Source organism: Tympanuchus pallidicinctus, unplaced genomic scaffold, assembly GCF_026119805.1.
Source record: "Tympanuchus pallidicinctus isolate F22 unplaced genomic scaffold, pur_lepc_1.0 scaffold18, whole genome shotgun sequence".
Lineage (NCBI taxonomy): Eukaryota > Metazoa > Chordata > Aves > Galliformes > Phasianidae > Tympanuchus > Tympanuchus pallidicinctus.
In genome coordinates, this window is record NW_026294699.1 from 8,421,711 (window position 1) to 8,443,482 (window position 21,772).

General features: G+C 38.3%; 1 protein-coding gene across 8 annotated transcripts in view; it reads right to left on the bottom strand.

Annotated features, from left to right (window-relative positions):
- RBBP6 (RB binding protein 6, ubiquitin ligase) overlaps window positions 1–21,772 on the bottom strand; it is a 31,133-nt gene that overhangs the window by 3,375 nt on the left and 5,986 nt on the right. Inside the window, exons 2-17 of one of the 8 annotated variants that reach the window (XM_052679633.1) lie at window positions 20,275–20,374; window positions 18,359–18,397; window positions 17,666–17,702; window positions 13,026–13,070; window positions 10,529–10,617; window positions 10,311–10,407; window positions 9,396–9,535; window positions 8,347–8,519; window positions 7,517–7,620; window positions 6,822–7,162; window positions 5,635–5,728; window positions 5,456–5,534; window positions 5,300–5,357; window positions 3,743–4,108; window positions 3,285–3,386; window positions 124–1,872 (exon numbers count right to left, since the gene is read on the bottom strand). In XM_052679633.1, the coding sequence (XP_052535593.1) occupies window positions 124–1,872; window positions 3,285–3,386; window positions 3,743–4,108; window positions 5,300–5,357; window positions 5,456–5,534; window positions 5,635–5,728; window positions 6,822–7,162; window positions 7,517–7,620; window positions 8,347–8,519; window positions 9,396–9,535; window positions 10,311–10,407; window positions 10,529–10,617; window positions 13,026–13,070; window positions 17,666–17,702; window positions 18,359–18,397; window positions 20,275–20,374 (3,613 nt within the window). Of the gene's footprint in view, window positions 1–123; window positions 1,873–3,284; window positions 3,387–3,742; window positions 4,109–5,299; window positions 5,358–5,455; window positions 5,553–5,634; window positions 5,729–6,821; window positions 7,163–7,516; window positions 7,621–8,346; window positions 8,520–9,395; window positions 9,536–10,310; window positions 10,408–10,528; window positions 10,618–13,025; window positions 13,071–17,665; window positions 17,703–18,358; window positions 18,398–20,274; window positions 20,375–21,772 lie in introns of all 8 variants that reach the window. The other 7 variants (XM_052679632.1, XM_052679635.1, XM_052679638.1 and 4 more) reach the window with 7 other exon arrangements.

The following is a 21,772-nucleotide window of genomic DNA, read 5'->3' on the forward strand; positions in this document are numbered from 1 at the left end:
TCACAGATTATTCAAATACTCACTGAGCACACATTCAGCTTTTCCTTCCATCAGTTATCAAAAAGATTTTAAAGAGAGAAGGCAGAGAAGGGAGAAAATGTAGGAAAAGAAGTGATGAAGTACCTGGTATAATCTACAAGAGTTGAACTGGATCCATCAGCTGCTGTTACCTTTCTTCTCACTTTTCCTTTCACTTTTTCTTGTTTAACTTTGCTGCTGCTTGCCTCAACTTTCTCAACAGGTTCTTTCACGGGAGGCACATTCTCTCCACTCACAATCTTTTTGCCAGTTTCTCGGTTAAGTTTAATCTTTTTTGCAGGAGTGATGAGAAAACCAGATTTATCTTTTTCTGGAGTTCTCTCTCCTTTCTCACCATCAGGTTCACTCTTCCCTTTTGGCGATGTTTTTGATTCAGCAGTTTCTGGTTTAGGGGCCTTTCCAGAAGCTGCCTCGTGTTCTTTATCAGCCTTTTCATCTGCTTTCCTTTTTCTTTTTTCAGTTTTTGCATCAGAAGATTTGCTTTTTTCAACTGCTTTTTTTGACTTGTCCTCTTTGCTGGAGGGCTTTTCTGACTTTAATTCTTTTGGATGGTCCTTCTTTGCCTTCTCTTCCTTGGCTGGCCTGGCTTCTGGGTGATCTTTTGCCACTTTTGGATGAACTTTCCGTGGTGTACCGAGAGCCTTCTCATCCTTTTGGGAGGAAGATGCCTTAACACTGTCTGTCTTTGGCAGCTCCTCCTTTGCTTTTTTCACAAGAGGTTCCATTCGAGGAGATTTTTCACGATCGGTGTCCACCTTCTCTTGGGAAGCTTTAGCTGGTTTTGTTACATTGTCTTTCTTTGGGGGAGCAGCCACTTCTGCTTTCCGTTTTGTCTTATCAGTCTTTGCTTTTGGCTTATCCTTGTCCTTTTTCTCTTTTTCAGACACCGGTTTGAAAGCTATAGAATCTGCTTCCATAGGTTCATCTCTCACAGGGGTGGCATCATCTCTACTCGGGAGCATGAACAGCGAGTCTGACTTAATGTCCTCTGCTGTGCCTGGTTCCCTGGTTTTTTTCGTACTTTCTAACAACTCAGCATTGGGAAATCCTTCATTCTCATCCCCTTTTCTCCTCTTCCTGTGTTTTTTATGTTTATTTCCTTTGCCATCTCCCAGGGGATTTTCCACCTCCTTCTCTTTTGATTTGGCAGGATCTTTTAGACCATGGCCCTCTCTTCCTGAAAGCTTTTCAGGGAAATTTCCGGCTATGTTACGATTTCTATGGCTCTGCCCACCAGCATAATCCTCCCTACGTCCCCGAGAGTATGGCGAATTTTCTCTTCTGGTTCCAGGTGGACCAAATCTATCTGGAGAAAAGTTCTCTCTGTTTACTGGAGGTCGAGGTTGGGCTCCGACAGCATAGTCCTTGTAGAACTTTTCATACCATTCTCTGTAGTTCCGTTCCCATTCTCTGTATCTTTCCTTCTCAAACGGATCTCTAAAGTCGATAGATCTGCCATAGTAAGCTTTCATATCGTATGGTGGAACTTCTCTGTATCTGTTAAAATACTCCCTTTCTCCTTCCCCTTGAGGTATAGTCCGCTTAGTGGGAGACTGGCCCCTAAACACTGGAGACCTGGACCGTGAATGGTATCTTCTGTACGGGGGTGACCTTGACCTTGAACGGTGATAACCGTGTGACCTTGACCTAGAGCGATAGTTACGACTCTTCCCTTTGCCTCTTCTTGGGTATGGAGGTGAACGTGAGTAGGAACGAGAATGGGAACGACTGAATGACCGCGAGTAGGAACGGGAGCGCGAGGAGCCCGACCGCGACTTGGAGTAGGTGTAGGAGCTTCTCGAGTAGGACGAAGCGCTATAGGGAGACTTGGACCTTCAAAAAAACACAGCACAGAAAAAAGAAAAGAAAAGGACTTAATTCAAAACAGTCGCTCTTCCTCGCTTTTATTTTTATTTTTTATTTTTTTTTTAAATCTCCAAATGCTTATGGCAAAGCTTCTTTCAGCTGCTGGCATAACGCTACTGCAAATTGAAGAACTTGATAACGCGTAGAAGGTTTTGCTTACAAGACAAAACAGTCACTGCTTTGTTAGTGTAAAAACACACAGGAAGGGTAAGTCTATTTCCACTTGCTTCTATCGAATTAACTACTATAGCTACTGATATATTTAAGTTGGAATATGCTGACCTCTACTGGTACACGAATGCACAATTATTTTAGCACTACTTAGCAACTACACGAAGTACAACTTATATTGTAGTAAGACGCAAAACGAGCGAGTCTTAATAGCTACAGTACAGTACCAAGCAGTAAGAAAATATGAATTCAACTGAAGACAGTAAAGCCCAATGTTAAAATACCAGTTAATACCTAAATAAAGTAAATACCTAGTTAATTTAACTTCACTGTTTATTTGTAAATCTATACAGGACGTGGAATACTTTGTACTGCAAGGTTACACACCACAAAATTTAATCAACTCTTCTAGCCAGATGTTCTAGTAAAATTCTGCACGTATCTCTAACCAAGGCTAAAGACACTTTCAAATAAGGTCTTATCTAAAAGTAATATTATGCCATTATTCTAAGAAATGCTCTGATAACATTACTAATAGATAGTTATTCAGGCTGTTGTCCAAGTGATTTTTTCAGATAGAACATATCAACTACCCTGAGTATTCTCCTTGACACGTTTTTCTTTGACTATTTTTTAAATAACTATTCCTCATTATTCTGCACATGCTCATTAGCATCACTCTTCCTCTAGAAGCCCTTCAGCAATTTAAGATTTCATTGTAAGCACATCTGACCTTTTAACTCCTAAGAAAAAATTATCAATGTCAACAAGACACTAGCACAAGCCATCAGTCTGCAGTCCAGGTTGAAATCTCTTCATGTATCCACATGAGAAACAAAAGAGGAAACGAAGACAATTTCTCTCATTTATTTCAAATGCTTTGAGGTAATAGCTATAATCACAATAGGGTGAGGAGAACATCCAGCTACTAAACCTACTCAGCTCTTTGCCTCCTCAAGGTCGTCAGGAGGTGAAGGATGGTTACAGAAATACTTCAGTGAAAGAGACACCTGCTCCTTAATAACTGCTGCCAAATTACAAGTCAACTGTGCTCCACTATATCTGAGCTAGCAACCTTCAAATGAAACTCCTAACAACGCTAAGCCCTTTAATCATCCAATCCATCTAAAGATAGTGAGGTGGAGTGGACCTCCTCCTGATTCTTCTAGACAATCTGCTTCTCCATTACGGACATGTAAAGCAGTTACCTGGAAAACGAACGCCTACGCTCCTTTTGAATCTTTTTATATTCCATCAATTCCTTAGCAAAATCATTTGTAAACTCATCAAGTTTGGACTTTTTCTTTTCCCTGTTAAAATAAGTTTGACCTTTATTACAATTATAGTTTGACCTTTATTACAAAAAGACATCAAGAAACAAAACATGGCCGATATGAGAAAATGTATACTGCATGCAAATGCAAAAGGCGAGCATCCTATTTACACAAAACAGTTCAGAATTCCTCTGAGTTTTAGGGAAAGTTTTAGAGTTACATTTGTCTTTAGTTTTGCACGTTTACCATCCGCAATGAAAACGTACATTGGAAGAAAAAGCTCTACATGTAATTTTGGCTTATGTCAGATGCACTTTAGGCGTAACTGCAGTCCGATTTGCTACTGAAATACAAAGATGAAAAACACCACAATCACTGAGCCAAATACTTACTCCTCTTTAAGTCTCCGTTGTTCTCTGTAAAACTCCTCCCTAGATAAAGGAGGTGCTTGTGTCGTTGGGATGGTATTTGAATGAGCCGTTGGTACTGCTGTTGGTACCCAAGCTGATGACATGTTTGCAGGAGCTGGGGGATATCCTGGAGGGGGAACAGGGTACCCAGCTGATGGAGGCTGACCAGGTGGAAACTGAGGAGGAAACTGTGGTGGCGGTACCCCCGGTGGAAGAGGAAGTGCATGGGGAGGTGGAGGATACAAGGGAGGTGGAGGCACAGGCACAAAGACTGGTGCTGATGCTGGTAGTGTTGGGGCCTGAGTCCTTTGGGAACGTTCACTATGCGGGCGTCCTCGATTTGAACTTCTAAAGAAACCCAAAAACACGTGTCACTGTTTGTTACACTCTGCCCCGATTTTAAAGAGGAAAGCAAATGAAGCAGGAGCACAGTGTGACCACATCTCGTTCTGAGATTAAGCGCTTTTCTCCCTGCCTTCTGGTCATTTCAGTCTACATTCGTGTCCTGATCCACATACTTGATTTTCTCATCCTCACGCTCCTAACAGTTCCCTCAGTCTTCTCTGCTTACACTCATCTTCATAACCACAGATGGAGGCTGCCTATGCTTAAAAGAGACACCCATTTCCCATGTGACAAGTGCCCATTGTTTCTCTGCCACTCCTTGAAACATCTAATATTTCACAGTTCCAATCTTCAAAGTAGTGCACAAATATTAATTAATCTTCAACTTCTTTTAACATCTTCCTCATTGGCATCCTACGTTGTTGCCTCATGATGATGCATTTGGCCTGTCCTCGTTCCTAAATTGTTATTTTCCTTATTATTGAATCTGAGATTTTACCTCATTTGTGGGATGGATGTTTGTTTCTGTTTTGATTTATCCTTAAGATTTTATAAACGTAACGCATACTTAAAATTTATCTATAACAAATATTTACCAGAATGAAAGACAAAACTTAACACTATGATTAGTAAGTAAAATGGACTCCTCTCTCTCCAAGTGAGAGAAAGCAGTCTGGCTGTTTGAGAGGACTGAAAAAACTCCAAACAGTTGTAAAATAAGAGCACTGAATTTGCCAGAAATTTGTTTAATATATCAACTAAATTGCTGAAAAAAGTAGTGTTGGAGAGTCATGTCCATGAAATCAACTTCTTTGACAATATTCAGCCAAAGGGCTTTCCATCTGGTCTTTTAATTATATTTAATTTGAATATGTAATCACTGATTCCTCAAAAAGAGTTCATTTTTCACATCCTCTTCAATTACGCAATGTAGCCTTCTCTTAAACAACCTTTTTGGAAGCACAGATCCCCTTTGTTAGACTTAATTTGAATAAAGCTATTTAAACATTAATTACCACTCCACAATTATCTGTACATACTTATATATATACTTATATAATTATCTGTACATACTTATATATATATATATATACTTATATCATTATAAATAAACTGTTGACTAAGTTATGTGCCACTGCCATATTCAAAATGTTACAAGCAACAATATATTGAATTTCTGTAGAATATACTTACAGTTCCCAACCTGGCCTGCCACCAGCTGAGCGAATTGCACCAATTCTCATTGGATGACCTTTTGGATTGGAAAGAAGGAAAAAAATCCAATCAGGTTTATGTGAAGTGGTTTTTTTTGTTTGGTTGGTTTTTAATTCTGAAGCTGCAGACACTTACCAGTTGTGGGAATTGATTGTCCTTGTGGGCCCAGAAGACTAGGTATTGCTGGTTGCCTTAGTACAGGAACCTGATAGCCCTTGTGAATAAACGCAAACTGTTAGAAAATAAGATTAATTAAAATACAAGAATAGGCAGAAATCGGTCAAAATACAATTGTCTGTTGAAATAAAATTTACCTTCTCTTCCAACAAACTGCTGATTGCCAAAGAGGAAGATTTAGAAAGCTCAGCAGCTGTCACCAGAGCAGCAGGAGGTATAATATCTGGATCACTAGACAAAAAAATAACCAACAAATTTTCTTACTTAAATACGTTGTTTTGAAGAGCTGCTAGAAATGCAAAGTTCAAAGTAGGAAAAGGCTGAGTACTGTAAAAGGAAAAATAAATTAAAAAATAATCTACACCAGATTTACAAACGTAAAGTTGGTGATTGCAAATGAAGTAGCGAATTCAATTTGAACTAGAGAGAGTTCAAGGGAAAAATGTTTTATTAAGCTAGCTGCAAATGAAAGGCTTAGAGTACTTATAATCCACACACTAAAACTCAGTTTTGGAAGATGCAAGAAGAACTTAAATTCTTCTAGGACGTGTTTATGTACTACTTCATAAAGCTGCCTCAAAGGTTTCCTTAAAATTGTGACCCTTTGACCTCAACAGTACAGCTGAGCCTGACAGCCTTCTGGACAGAGCAGTTATGTGCATCCAAAGCTTAAAGTCGAAAGGATATAAACCCTAAACAATAGCTCCTAGTTTAAATATATTTTCAGTCAACTTCACTGGATTGCAAACTTTGACTTTTACGTTTATAAACACTTCAAACTTACAATATTTTAAAGAATTATTACCCAAATCAGTACGAGTCAGACTGCACTGTGCTTTACTGAAGATGATTCTGACATCATAATAAGGATGACAGAATTATTGTAGAAAAAAGTAACGTGAAAACACCTGGTTAATTTTACCTGTAATTGACCTTGAATACTTTTCATGAAAACACTATCTCCTCAGTAACAGGAAAACTAATGCACTCAAAAAGTATTCACGTGATAGCTAAATGATCACTTTAGGAATTGCTTGTCATTAAATTAAAGGGCTGCTGAGGAAAAGAAATCCTGTTATAGGATTCATTTTTAATCACTGATAGGGAATCAAACTAGAAAAACTGAGAAGTTCTTGAATGAGGCACAACTCCAATCTAAAGTATCCTCATCCAAAGCAAAAACAAGAAGAACTTCTACAGCTACAGGGAACTGCCATTACGATCCATACGTAAGTCACCACGAGGCTTCAGAAGAAGAATCTAACTTCAGCATTTTGTTGTCTTTTGTGTTTGTGCTGAGCTACAGAGTTTGAGATTCACTCACCGAAAAGGTCCATCTGGCTTTTCACCGCGGAGAGACAGAGACACTGCTGGAGGCAGATCGGAGACGAGGACAGAAGATGGATTTACTGGTAGTGCAGCTGCAACAGACTGACCAGGGGCCAAGGCAGCAGCAGAGTGAGAAGACAGAGAAGCTAACGGAATCATCAGTGGATCCTGCTGTCTGGAAATTGCTGGCCTCATTAGGGGCTGCAGGTTGCGTGTTATGGTTTGTCTCATTAGCGGTGGTGGAGGCGGAGGTGGCGGTGGTGGCTGCTGCTGTTGCTGCTGAATCTTACGGAGCCTTTTTGTGTAGCCAGTTTCATTTTTGAAGTTGTTCACAGCCTAGAGGTGGAAAGACAATTCAGCAACAAAACAAAAACTTCCAAGGAGTAAAATTACACGTGTAATTAATTCAGTAGATGTATTTGTATTTAGAATTCTTAACTTCAGCATTAGCACTGAATCCTGAAGCAAGACAATCATCGTAAAAAAAACCAAAACAGTGCCTGTAGTTCACCAACTGCCACTAAAGAGCTGTTGGTTTTCTGTAGTAACTTGAGTGCACTTGAGAAGTAGACTTAGCCTTACTCAAATCAGCCTTGCTGAAGGAGACAAAACTCACTACTCTCTTCCACTTTAGCTTCTGAGAAAGGATTTTTTTCTTACAGAGGCTTTGTGTAAAAGTGACCGTATTACCTGGCGTAAGAACTTGTTGGCGATCAAAGCATCTGGAGACACATCTGTTTGATGACATGTTGGGCAGGTATGTTCCTCAGATTCCAATAATGCCGTTCTGATACCTGTGAATAATCAGAACAATCAATATCATTTTTAGGCACATTGAGAAAATTTGGAAATTGTAACCATTTATAAAATCAGGAACATGATCAATGAGTACTGTCTTGAATTGAGGGCATAAAGCTCTAAGTATAGTATAAAAAATAGAATTTGCAGCAAACAACTATAGCTGTTATAATTATTGTATATTAGCTATAACTAATATAACTATAGCTATTATAATTATTGTAACATTTGAAGCTGCAGACTGGACTGCACCTTCAGCCAGTCCTTCTTCCCATTACCTATTACAGTGAGTTGTCAACCACCCTCAAAGTAAACACTGCTAAAAAAACATTGCTAAAAAACATCAGTAAGCTCAGATTCACCAGTTCTTAACCTTCTGGATTGAATAACTAACTATCCACTTGTTTCAGTTCACAGTAAGTCAAGACTTCTGATATATAATAGCAACACTGCATAATGAAAGAAAAAGCTGGAGACAAAGTAAATGTATTCAACACCTACCACTGTAATGACCTGCACAAATAAGTACACTTCTCATACTCATCCTTCTGCAGAACAACAAAAGCTTTCTGTATTTTTCCCACCCTTTATACCTTTCTAATTAGGCTATACTCCAGCACTAAACAGAGCTGGTAACAAAACCAATTTTGTTAGCTCCTATTTCTCCCATCAGTAGATCATGTTTGACGTTCTGAATTAACAAACGTGGGAGTAATACTTACATTCATCACAGTAACTGTTTCCACAGCAGGGAATAACAACTGCATCTGTCATTATATCTTTACAAATCAGACATAACAACTCATCTGGAATAGGATCATCCTCTTCTGAGGAGGAGGATGGCTCTTCTGGCAAGAAAGGAGGCTTTTCCTTCTTTCCTATAGCATAAGCTTCCCTGGAGGGAGGGAGGAGATGGCAGGGAAAGGAAAAAGAAAATGATTTGAATATAGATTAAAAAACCCAAACTCTTCCAAGCTTTTGACTTTATCAAAGGACTTTATTATTACCCTTGTGATCAAACCTTTTTCTACAGCCACAGCACTACCAGAGGGAGTATCTATCCATTCTGGAGAATTCTCCCAGCTGTTAGTTCAACCAAGACAAGAAATTAGCCTAGACTAGGAAGATCACTGACAGTTGGAAATCATGTGTAGCGAATCCCACCACTTCAGTACCAAAGAGTAAACCAAAGTTGTAGGCTCAGGATATACTTTATCCCCGAGAAATTACATTTTCTAAATTAAAAATGTCTACTTGGAGCTTCTACAAAAGAAGATCCAAACCAGAAAAACAGAATTGTTACCAAACACTTCTAAAACTGGAATAGGCAGACGCTACTCTCAGAACACAATAGTATTTTCTCATTTCATACCAGCAAGAAAACTTCACTGCTTCACAAGTGAGATCTGATAGACAGAGGGGGAGGAAACCTCAGTCCTACAGCTATTTGTTAAACCTTTCAAGAAACCTTTGAAGCACAAACCAGGAGCAAATCAAACCTTCTCAAGAGAACCATTCTGATTGTAAACACCAACAAAATACTTTGCAGAAATATGGATTCTTAGCTTACAACTAGTTTAACCCAATTCTAGAGGGATGAACAGTAAGACCACCTTGTTTTACTATGAGAAGTCATCACTCTGAGTTCAAGATATAACAGTGCATCCTTTCCTGCAACTACTGATGCTGAACAACTTGTTTGAATTGCCACTCAAGCGTTTATATAGGGTCTCATTTGCTTTTTGGTCCACCTGGAAACTCCCATACTTACGCATCAATAGTTGGTATAGCATATTTTCCAGTGTTTGTCAGCATAGCACCCTTTGTATTGGGATCTTTCACCTCCATCATGAAACTCCTGGGAATTCCTGTGCTCTTTTTAATCCTGGGTACTGACTCAAAATTTTTGTCCTGTTAAGAAAAGAAATGCAGACACTTCATCCTAAGGGCCACACTTAAATGACATTTCAAAGATTAACCAATGAAAGCTTTTAATCCTCTCCTTTTCTCTGGTGTGAGGGTTGCTTGACTGAAATATTGTTAAGTATAGTCAAAGGTTTGAGCTGTATTCTGAACCTAACAGACATTCATACAACTTCCGGCTCCTCAGGGGTGAAATACATTCCAGTGGTTAAATATTCCCCAGTTCACCATTCCAGCAAGACAGAAATAAGGTCTTGCAGAAGGAGTCTATTTCAGAGCTCTGAATCAGCCACTGGAGACTTAAATTCCTTATCTATGTATGAAGGTTTGATTCACTCCTACAAGTCTATGTTAAGTGCTTAATGTTAAATGGTATGAATACTCAAAATGCAAATCTTCAGTAGATTGGGTCAACAGAAAAATCACCTTGCAATGCAAAGTATTAACTGATGGCCATCATAAATTTGAAGTTCAGGGGAAAACGTCCAATTAAACTGGAGTGCATCAAAATATAAACAAAGATACACAAAGAAAGATCTGTGGGCATACTTAAAGCCTATTACTGAGGAAAAGAAGGAAGTTTTATGCTTATAATTCCATCTTTACCCTTGAAGTTTCAAGGGCTTTGCAATATTGTCTTGCAGCTCTGTATTTCACCCTAAGAAAAATGACTCAAAATGAACGTCGATATATTTGTTAAGTACCTCAGTTTAAATAAATAAAAAAGCAACTAAATAACACCAGCAGTCCGCTGCAATCTTACCCCATTTGTTGGGCAGTTCTTTATATAGTGACCAGGTTTTCCACAACGAAAGCAAGTGTATGATGGTGGAGGTGGACCCAACGGTTTCTTCATGTAACTAAAAAAGTTTTTTTGGGAAAAAAAAAAAAAAAAAGTATGCATGTGTATCTCACTTTAAAGCAAACAATTCTATAACACTTTTCTGCAATCTTCAAAGATTTGATTCTATCGACACTTACTTGATCGGATCATATTCATGGCCAGACTGTGACATCATAGCTTTTATTTTATCTTCTTCGGAAGCATTGGCTTCAGCCAGATTGGCAGTCTGTTTAACAGGTAATTATTTGACACACACATTAGAAACACATTTAATTCCACACAGCCAAAGACAACACCACTCATCCAATCCTGTAAAGAGCAGCACAACTCTAGCTGAGGTTGCATGAAAACAGCTGCTTATATAAAATATATTTGTCCTGAAGATGTTCTGGGGAGTCCTTATGCCATTACATGATGTTTATGTGCCTGTTAATCTACTTGAAAAGAACATTCTTGGGCACTCAAAACCTTAGGCTCTGTTTGTACCTTACATAAAGACTTGTGTAACCAATCCAAATTTCTTCAACATAACGTGGACTGAAGCTACGCGTCAAACAAACAGAAGAAAACCCCAAACCACCACTATCTGGTATTTTAAAATTGATTTTTAGGCTCCAGACTATTTTGGAGAAGATATCCATCATACATTCAATTCAGAAATACGGTTGGCAAGGAACCACTTCTTACATTTTGCAGCGTTAAAAGGACACACGACTTGCTGTCGGGGAAGCTGTCTCTGCTTGCTGAAGTTCTGACAGAGGAGCATTAAAAGGAATCAAGTTTTTAGGAGATGTTCAGCAAGACAAATGTTAAAAAGACAAAGGAGTCTTTGTGGTAGAAATTTGACCACCATGTGCTGTGGAGAGTCCAAACTGCACGCCGTCCCCAACAAACTAACTTCCTCGTACTAAGAGCTTTAAGTGCAAGTAGAACCTGTAGGGACTTTCTTTTCCCCAGTTCACTGTATCCTTTTAACTTACAAAATGTAATATAAACCTTACACAGAACTAGATCTTCACATCATTGAAGCGAGCTGATTTTTTAAAGCAGTATTTGTTAAAATGTTTTGTTATACACTAGTCCAGATACAAGCAGGGTCTAAGGGAGTGACTGCAAATTATTTGGACCTTCAAGCACCTATCATTCAGATCAACCACTCATGTTTCTGTTTTTATATGCATTCATTCACAAAAGCAACCAACTAGTTTCAACATTTTATTAAATGGTTGTTTCACATACACAGTTTTTCTCAACATTAACAGATCGACATCTATGAAACCATTTCCATTAACATTTACAGAAAACTTGTACAAAAGCTTGCCTAATTTGTTTGAACCCAAACGGTTTACAAAACACACCCAAAACCCACAAAACATTAGTAGGAATAGACCAAAATTCAAATATGGCATTTAATACATAGTGAAAATAAAACAGAACTGTGAACGCATTGCCTCCACGCTAAGCCAGTCTGCACTGAAGAGGGTAGGGTACGTGACAGTTTGGAGCTGCCTCCTTGTGTTCCTGTACTTTTCTGAAATACTCAGATTTTCTTGAGAGCTTAAATGTGTTACAACACTGGGACAGTTTCTTGCATTTTGGAAAAAAACTTGACATGAGCTTACAGAACCAACGTATTCAGGGACAGCACTAATGGAGACCAATTTCTTTAGGTGGCTACGTTCCAAGTGGTTTTTTGGAGGGGCTTTTGTTTTTTGGCCAGATGGATAGAACTTATTTTCTGAGTGGGTAAGGGAAGAATTTACCAGTGGGCAGACTTCTCTCTTGGAAGTTACCTCCAGCATTTATTGTCAGAAGAACAAACTCCAGCTACTCTGCATTAGTCCCTGCCTTCTCTGATCTTTGAATTGTGATGACTAGCAGTTTAATTGGCTAGCACTAAGCCTTTTCCAAGTGCAATCACTAGTGCTTTCCCAGACAAAGTTACACATTATTGAGCAAAGAATGCAAGCAGTTTCATAGCAAAACATGGCATTACAACAGTTTCAGGTCACATCTGCTAATATGCCACACATACACATTGGTATATTCCTATAAACAATTAGGTACATTTACACAATTTACAGTCTGTGTTCAAACAAATTAGATTGTGTTGCCCACTAGATATACTACAGTTTATAAAACTGTGCAACAGTCAGGAATGGATCTGTATCTAGGAAGACTAGGAATTCAAAAATAGCCATGCAATTGTCCATGTGACAGAAACACTCGTTTTTTGGCTGTTGCAAAGCCCTCTGGAATGTCCATAACTTACAGCCAATTAAATTCTTCTGTAAAAATTGTGTTAGTTTCCAACGAAAAATTAACGAAACGTATGAAAAAACGGTAAACCGCTTCTGAAGTGCTTCTTCTTTGTGTCTTGAAGATGAGTAATACTGCAACATTATGTTGAGGCTGATAAGGTACTCCCCTTCCATCTTCCCAAACTGGGAACTACTCTTTACAGGATAGTATCAAAATTTACACACAGTTTTAGAATTAAAATAAATACTTAAATCTTATTAAAAATTAAAGATTTCTTCAAATTACAACAGTAAGCCAACTATAGATCACAACAGATTTAAAAATATGAAGCAAACGCTTTTTTTTTAATACTTGACAAGAATATATATATACCTTCGTAAGCTGGGCCAGAGAAATAGATGCAGAAGAGTCATCAATCTGTTCACAAAAAATTAAACACATATTCAAGTTCTACAATCAAAACATGGCAACATTTAACCTCTACTGTAGTCAAAGCCTGCACTACATTGCCCGTCTCTTGAAGATGCATTTTCAACTAAATATATAATTTGCATTTATTCAAAACAAAGTCCAAACAAATGAGAGCTTAAGGTGTCTATACGGTTAATGAGAAGAAACAAAAGCAACCAAACCCAACTGAGATAAAACTTATCGCTCATGAGTACCTCAGAGAGATACCTCTGTCAAACATTTACAAGGGCATAAAAGTCAAACAGGTAAGGAAACTGTCAATTTTCAGTTAGAAGGGACTTTTTAAAATAACACTGACTTTTATTTGAGGAGGAAACATCGTGGGGAAACTTATTTTCACTGTAATTTGCAGGTTAATCACTCAACGTTTCACCATTTATAAACGCACATGGTTAAGCTCTTGTGAACACAATGGCAGCCTACAAAATTAAAGCACAGGCCTATCAGCTCCGAGCCATGAACTATTTCTAAATGAGGAGGGGGGCCAATCTCACCACACCCCACAAAACCCAAATATCAATCCAAAACATCAATCACAAAAGCAGTCTACCAGCTTTCTGCCTAAACAAACCCTAACAAACAAAATCCCAATGGAATTATTGAAATAAAGGGGCTTACCGTGACAGGATAACCTATGAAAACTGATTTCTACTACTTTATTAGAGCACTATATGAATTAGTTTGGAAAGCATAAGAATTCAATATTTTCTCTACTATCTGATAAAAATAGTTTCCAAATAACAGCCTTGTTCTAAATGCACAAAAGCAAGAAAACATAAAGCATACAATAAGGAAATAATGAAAAGAACATAACAGTATTTTTCTCTTTTGCAACCACTTTTCTCTCTTCCAGCTACTTACAGGATCAGCCTGAGGGAACCAGGTCTTAAGGCCACTAGTTAATAATGGACCACAATGCTCACTGAGATCCAAAGCGTAGCTTTCCCACTACTGGAAAGCATCCTTTCCCAGTTTCTGAATCATGCCACAAGCAGCAGTAGGCTCACACTAGTAAAGCGTTGCCAGAAAGACACTCAAAATTTGACTTATGTTTTAAGTTCAAAGCAGTAGAAAAAAATTCAGCACGTAAACTGAACAGATCTCCTTGAGAGATCAATGAGCTGATCAGAAAAGAGACAAACAGCCCTTCCTTGAAAAATAAGCTTTATTACCTAACAGAGAGGAAGAATTCAAGGCAACAGCTTTAGCAGATTGCGGGGAAAAATAGCTATCTGCAGATGAATCTTCACTCCAGTGAAACACTGGTTTTAGTTAATCACTCATTTGCTTTTCAGAAGATTTTGCAATTAGTCAGGTTAAAAAGGATGTCTGAGTATTGAGAAGCACGACACTCCATGAGCCACTCCTTTAAGCATGAGAGACCTCTGTTCTCTCATGGGAGGCACAACTTAGCCACTATCATTTGGTGATTTTTCGGGAGCAAATTAGAAATTAAGGACACTACCTAATGGAGCCTAGAAATTTGATGACACATTGAACGGTCTAGTACTGATGAGTAACACAAAATATTAATCAGTTCTTGTATTTTATTAGGAAGATGCATTATATGGCCTGCGGGCAAGTGTCTAACTTCCTAAGGAGGTGACAATGCTCCTTCCTATCAAAAGCAGCAGGCAGGTAATGCAGTCAGTTTGCCCAATTGCCATCTTCCAAAGATTCTGCATTCTTGTCTATTTTTTTCCCCACTACACTTCAGCTGAACTAATTGCTGACAGGCCACCCAGTCAATCAAGCAGAAACACCTCCAGGAATCCTGTGCACAGCCCTACGGTACTGCAGGAGAACTGGGGGAAAAAAGCCCAGTGTTGCCAGTCAGATGTATAAACTCTCAATTCCTACAGAAGACTAAACAGAAGGTAACATGAAGTAAAGAGAAAAGGGGACAGAAAACAGGGAAAAGGCTAATCTTGCTGCTGGAATGCTAGATGTAAGTTACAGTGGTTTTCTAAGGGCTGAGAACTTAGCCGAACTGCAAATTCATTGCAGCTGTATTTCATGGCACTAAAATACAAACAGAACTGCACATTTCTGCAGCCTCTACGGCCAAATACCAAATAGAGATTCCTGCAGTCCCTGAAATACTAATGCTAAAGCAAGATAACCTACTGCCTTCATTTGGTTGTAATAACAATTGAACAACACACGTTTGGAAGTGAAGAATGACTGCTATCGTGAAAGAGAAACAATGAAAAATAAGCTGTAAGCTTTTGTGCATCCTGGGTTGGTTTTTTTTTTGACTCATTTCAGTTTTGCTGCCTTTGCCTTACTGCTGAACAGCAATCAGAGAGCTTCCCAGGAATTTATTCCTACCACAGTAAGATCCAGGCTCTACTTTTAAATATATGGGATTCTGTACTTACTGCAAATAACAAGAAAAAAATCATTAGACAAAATCTGAGCTGCTTTTAGAAGTGAATCTCACTGTACTTCCAACTCTAGAAGCCACTGCCAATGCAATGCTTTTAAAGTCATCTTTAATTTTTATATATGCATATACATATATATATATATATATATATATGCAAGGAGGTTTCCACCCTCCCTATGCCTACCCACAGCCCAAACCGGGCACAGTCAGAGCAAACAAGAGGGAAATGTTTTTGCTTTGTCTTCCATTGACTTCAATTAGCTCTAACTTACACTAACCCTCCCAACACACTCCAAATACCTTTTTTTTTTTTTCTTTTGAGGTATCTACATTAGCTTATGGTAAGATGCTACTTAAGAATGCAATACACACATGCCAGGGAACACACAAGGCTAAAAGAATGTTAACTTTATTTATGAACATGTGGTTTGTGCTTATACACATGCTAGTAAACAAAAAGAAAAATAACTGTTTCCAAGAAATAAAAACCCATCTGAATTAGATCAAATACTATAAACGTGCTTTATGTAAACGCATTACATTAACTACGAGGGTCACTGGCCCAGTTAAGCTAACTTGAACTCACAATGAGAGGTATTTATGTCACAAAAGGAATTCAAACCAATCAGGGATTGAATTACGGATGTCAGATTCAGACTTAAGTCTTTTTAGACCTACATACAAAAAGGTTTTGATCTCAAGTTGATTGCAAACCATTCCAAGAGAACCAGAGGCTGTATTCTTCACAGAACACAGACACTGAGTTTATGAATTTCTAGGTTACGTTATCCTAACAACTCAGAAAGTGATCAGATCCAATGATCCAGGGTTAGTGTAATGCCTCACACCATTCTAGTGAAGAAAAAGCAGTTATACTTAAAGATGAAAAACAAAAACCACCAAGCAATAATTCTTATACTGTAAGGACTATATTGAAATTCAGAGTAATACATAATATTTGACCCAAGTGGCAAATCAATATCTAGGTCATCACCAGTTAAATATTTCCTTGTGTACTTATCTATATCTTAGCAACAGAGTAACAGTGTGTTTTCAAGCCTGAAGAAAAGCACTGCCCCTTTTCCAAATGTAAATTCCAAATGGTGGTATACTAAAGAGAGGCTTAACTGTTGGGAAATTAAAGCAGCATCCAGATGGGAGGCCGCCCAAATTCAAAAACACACTACAAAGGAAAGTTCAGAAAGATGAACACGGACTGCAGCCACACAGGCACCAGGCTGTAACCTCGTGCTGACATTTGTACACCACGTCTCAGGCATTTTCACTCACAGTTAAACTATTAAACTAAACTGTTTCATCAGATAAAGTGAAAAGTCCAAATGCAGAGCTTTAGAATACCACTTTGTAGCAATGATATTCAATGATACTCAAATTCAAGTTGATTTTTCAAGACATTCACGTACTCAGAGGGGCCCAAACAATATCACTTCAATTACAGTTTTAGGAGCAAACACTCAAGTGTTCAAGGACTTGAAAAGGAATTATTTAGCTGTGCAGAAACGTCCTCAGAAAATGCACGGGATATGATATGTTGGTTTTGGTATTTGTTTGAACCCCCAGGTCAAAAGTAAGAAACAATACCCAGTTTAACAATAATGGTTTCTCAGTGGTTTTTGATCACATTTTCAAAAACCATTAGGCAAAAAAAGGTATTTAAAAACAAAAACTAAGTGATACAATGTGAAAATGGCAAAAAATACACTCCAAACATTTTTATTGCAAGAAACAAAAAGCACACAACAGCCTATACAAACATACATATCACTAGCTATAGACAGACAGATGTAGAACATGGCACCATGTTCAGTTGTGCAAACCTCAAACCTACACGATCTGAAATGATCATACAGTATCTGTACAACAAGAAGTCATACAGGAAATATTCTAGCACGTTCAATATGAAATACAATGCATTACTAAGCACAAATACCAATATTCACATTAGAATTGTGCAAATGATATCGTTACTCAGTTTTTACTACTCTGAATCAAATACATTGTATTTACAGCATATACTATGTTTTGATTGAAAAGATATTAAGTTAATATTTGGAAAATTAATGTAAGACTACATTGTTTATAATTAAGTGCAGTGTGTAGAAAAAAAGTGTGAGATTGTGTTTTTACATACTGCTTTTGATGTTCCACTCACTGGTTCAGTTCGACTTCTAGAAGAAGAAATAAAGGTGATCAGAATTTAAGGAACAGCACTTGTACAAAGAGATCATAAAACCTGAGCATTGAAAAGTCACGTCCTGAAAGCCCAGAGAAAGTAGAAATTTATACATAACTCTTCTCCCTCCGTACATTCAGTACAATGAAAAAACCCACATTCCTACTTTGTTAAATATCATTTTAAGATTTACAGATATAAATCAGATTTATTTTCAGGTACATAACAGTGCAAGCAGAAGTCCTCAGGCATTTTGCCTCTGCTATGTAAGCAGCAAAAATATGAAGCCTGTACTATAGCTTTCTGTGTTCTGAAATAACATTCTAAACACGAAGCCAACTTCAGCCAACCCGTATACCCCTAGTGTTACAATTAGTTGGCTGATACAATACCTTCATTTCTAAGAGAGAGCACTTACAGTCTACATGCTCTCAAGTGCAAATTTACTCTAGTGAAAAAAGCAATAATGTAGAAGTCAGTCATCTGACAAAGGAATAACAAAAATTTCTGCTTCACAGTCTTTAGAACTGTGGTTGTTTGTGGAAGTCCAAGCACTGCGTTCAGATATCTGCTATATTTGCCACGAAATTGCCAAATATTAGAACTTGTTAGCTACTCTATATGGACTAAGAATAGTAGTAGAAATGTCACCTGAAAGGAGTTTCTACCATTTTGTGCGATTTAGGAGTCCTGTGACAAAAAAAAAGGTCTTAATTTCCAGAATTTGCTTTAAAATAAACTTGAAAACTCTACGATATTTTAGGAAATATTTATTATGTTTAAAACTCGCTGAGATTTCGCATACTGTTTGGTCCATACCTGCACACTGCTTCTGAATCTGACATAATTCACAAACAGTTCAAACACTGGAACTGCCCCACAAGCAGCAGCAACTTGAAGGCTGCTGTGGAACTGATGTACCCAGGGAAAGGCTCCTGCTCCCTGCCACTGCTAGAAAACCACGGGGCTCATATTGCGTACCCCAAAGATGAGGAGGTATATGGAAATATTCAGATTACCATTCAACAGTTTCTTTATGCTTTTACCTTGAAGAACAGACTATGTGAAGAGCAAAACGTTTACAAAGGCCTCTCCATCATTAGAGCACGTGCTCATAACTCCCAAGACTTAGCCAGTCTGCCACTGGTTTCTGCAGCGTTTCCAGGTGAAGGGACAGAAAGCTAATCTACCTGGTTAATTTTCAACATTAAAACAGCAGCACAATTCTTCCTCTATCTCCACACAGAGATATTTCTCAGATCTTTGATACTAGCTGCACCTGTCCTCTAGTTTTAGAGCAGCATGATGATACCAGGAGGGGGTGCCATCCAACCAGAGATGGAGGATGCACCAACAAGACAGCACTAGGCATACGTACTTAAGCCCTAAAACAAGGCCTAAACAAGTGTTTATAAGCCCAGGGCTGTATGGCCCAGAATTACCAGGCAGCATCTGAAAGAGCTAACCCAACTATGGCAGTAATATACTAAAGTTCACGTGCAGAGCCACATAAATTCAACCTTTTTGCTTGCAAATACTTCATGGGTACCAAGATGCTGCTGCAGAGTTCGTTAGAGACAAAATGTAACTCATCAGTAAACTTTATTTGCTGAGAATCAATGTTAAAAGGGTGAGGCAAAACCACAAGTTATAACAGCTACTAATTGTGGTGGACAGGGATATCTTTGGGAGGGCAGGAAAACTGTGACATTCAAACAATGCTAAAGGCTGATGCAGAACTGGACTCTGTGAATGAATAAATGACAGCAACAATCCCGTAATCTAATTATAATTAACACGTGATTCTGTTCTCCAAGAATACTAGGATGAAAACCTGGAGCACAGATACCAGCTTAATTAAGGTAAAAACAGAAAGCTGAATAGTAACATCTGGCAGCATGCTAACACACCTGCTGAGTTTAGAGCCAGGAAAGCCTCAGCTATTCCTTCATGGTACCCCCACAAATAGCAGTAAACTTAAGGGTATTGTGCTTTTTCACTTGCATGACTCAGTTATTGTCATAAGGAAACTAACAGGAATCAGTTATGCACAAGACTTCTTGCTCGCAAGGCTCACCAACTGGTAACCCTTGCTCCATTCTCTACCACTAGCATCAGAAATACCAGGTTTGGGCCGTAAGAATCTTGCATTTTTGTCTTTGTGAAATGGCTAGTAAGGTCTCACACTGAGAAGCAGACTACTGAGATGGAAACAAAATATAAATATGCATGGTAGTGTAAATTTCTATCTACCACACAGTAAAATGGAGTTATATATATAATAAAAAGGAATTTCCTTGTGTAGAGGAAACAGGATCTAAAATCTTGGGTCTCAGGAAGTCAGCCCCAGGAACAAAGCCAACAGAAACACCTCAAAAGTCACTGCTGCTGGCAGGCTTAAAAATGTAACTCTGTTTTGGGAGAGGTATATAAAAATCCACCCCATTATAAAGACAAAAATAATGGCAGCTTCAAAAATAAATACATGAATGCCCTTAGGTAACTAATATCAATCCAAATAGTGAAGAAACATCTCACAAAGAATACAATGCTTTATGTATACTTACATAACATATGTTTTGCTTGTAGCTTTTACTCCACCAATAGGAATTCTTCTAACAATTACAGATGAATTCTTGGGAATCAGAGCATTATCATCTGTGTATTCTAAAAAAATGCAAATGCAGAAAAAAGATCAGAAGAGCACATATTAATGTGTATTCTGATAACATTTCAAAGCACCCTTTTACAGATACAGAAGCAGAAATACACATGTACCATTTGCACTTTTACTGTCTTAAAGATTTTTTTCTGAAGCAGACCATTACTTTAAGCTTGATAATCAAATGTAAGCAACAACTTTTTTTTTCAAGCTACTCTGAATGCCAACAGCAAAACGGTCTCAAAGGTCACTGAAAGAGTCTGTGAGCACGCCACGTTCATTCCTTCCACACTGGGTTGCTTTTACTTCTGTTAGGCTACAACACCAACAGGCTTTGGGAGAACAAACAAGCCCTGCAGTCCCACAAGTAGAAAGCAAATTTTTAAGCCCAGTTATTCTGCCCTGTAATAAGACAGGATCTCAACTAAAGCACGACAACTTTGAGCTACTGCTTCTGCAGTTGATAAACCGATTCATTTTGGCTGCTAGTGTCTGACACAGAACGCAGAACAGAATCTATCATCTCTGTCTAGGATCTTAACAGATCAACAGCCACCAAGCTTTTCAGCTGCTCAGTGTTTTAAATTTAAGCAGAAACTAAACTGACGCTGCTAGAAACTGTAGAAACTTTTCTTTTTCAGCCCACTCTCATAAACAGGCCAGGAGTGACTCAAACTATAGTGGTATCTCTGTTCTTAAGCTCATTACCTAGCTTCAATTAACTACAGAGGGGTGAACTCTACACAGTCACTTTTTGCAGAGCAAAGTAACTCAAAATGACTTACAAAGGCAGATTTTAAAAAGCTTATACAAAACAGCATATCTATCTGAAGCTATCCGTGCCTTGCCTCCCTTAGCACCATCTTGGTCGTTTGAGAAGGAGGAAACTGCCTGACCTTTTACGTAAGACTCAAACAATCCTGTCTGAGACAATGAGTAACACTGAAACACCGAAGTCTTTCCACCAGAATAGCTTTTTGTTTGGAACATCTACAAGCCAGCCACGACTATTTTAAAGCATTGTCAGCAGCCGTTCCCTACAACCTACCCACAGTTTTAAATACTAAAAGCCATTGACCTTTGCAGAACAAATCAGAAAAACCAAAGGCTCTGTGCATCTGGCCACGTGTGCACTCACAGAGGTTTTGTCCAGTGATCATACACAAAGTCAGACTATTTCATGACTTTGGCTCCATTTTTCAGCTCCATGTTACTCCTAGAAAAAGGGGCATCATTTAGACTGAAACACAACTACCAGAGGGTATCATTTCAACTCTGAAAGATTTATTCCTGTTTCCAGATGATAAATTACTTCTTCAAAAAAAAAATGAACAATCAACTAGCTGAAATTAATTCCTGATCTTCCCCAAGGGAATTGAACAGCACACTTCCACTGAATTTCA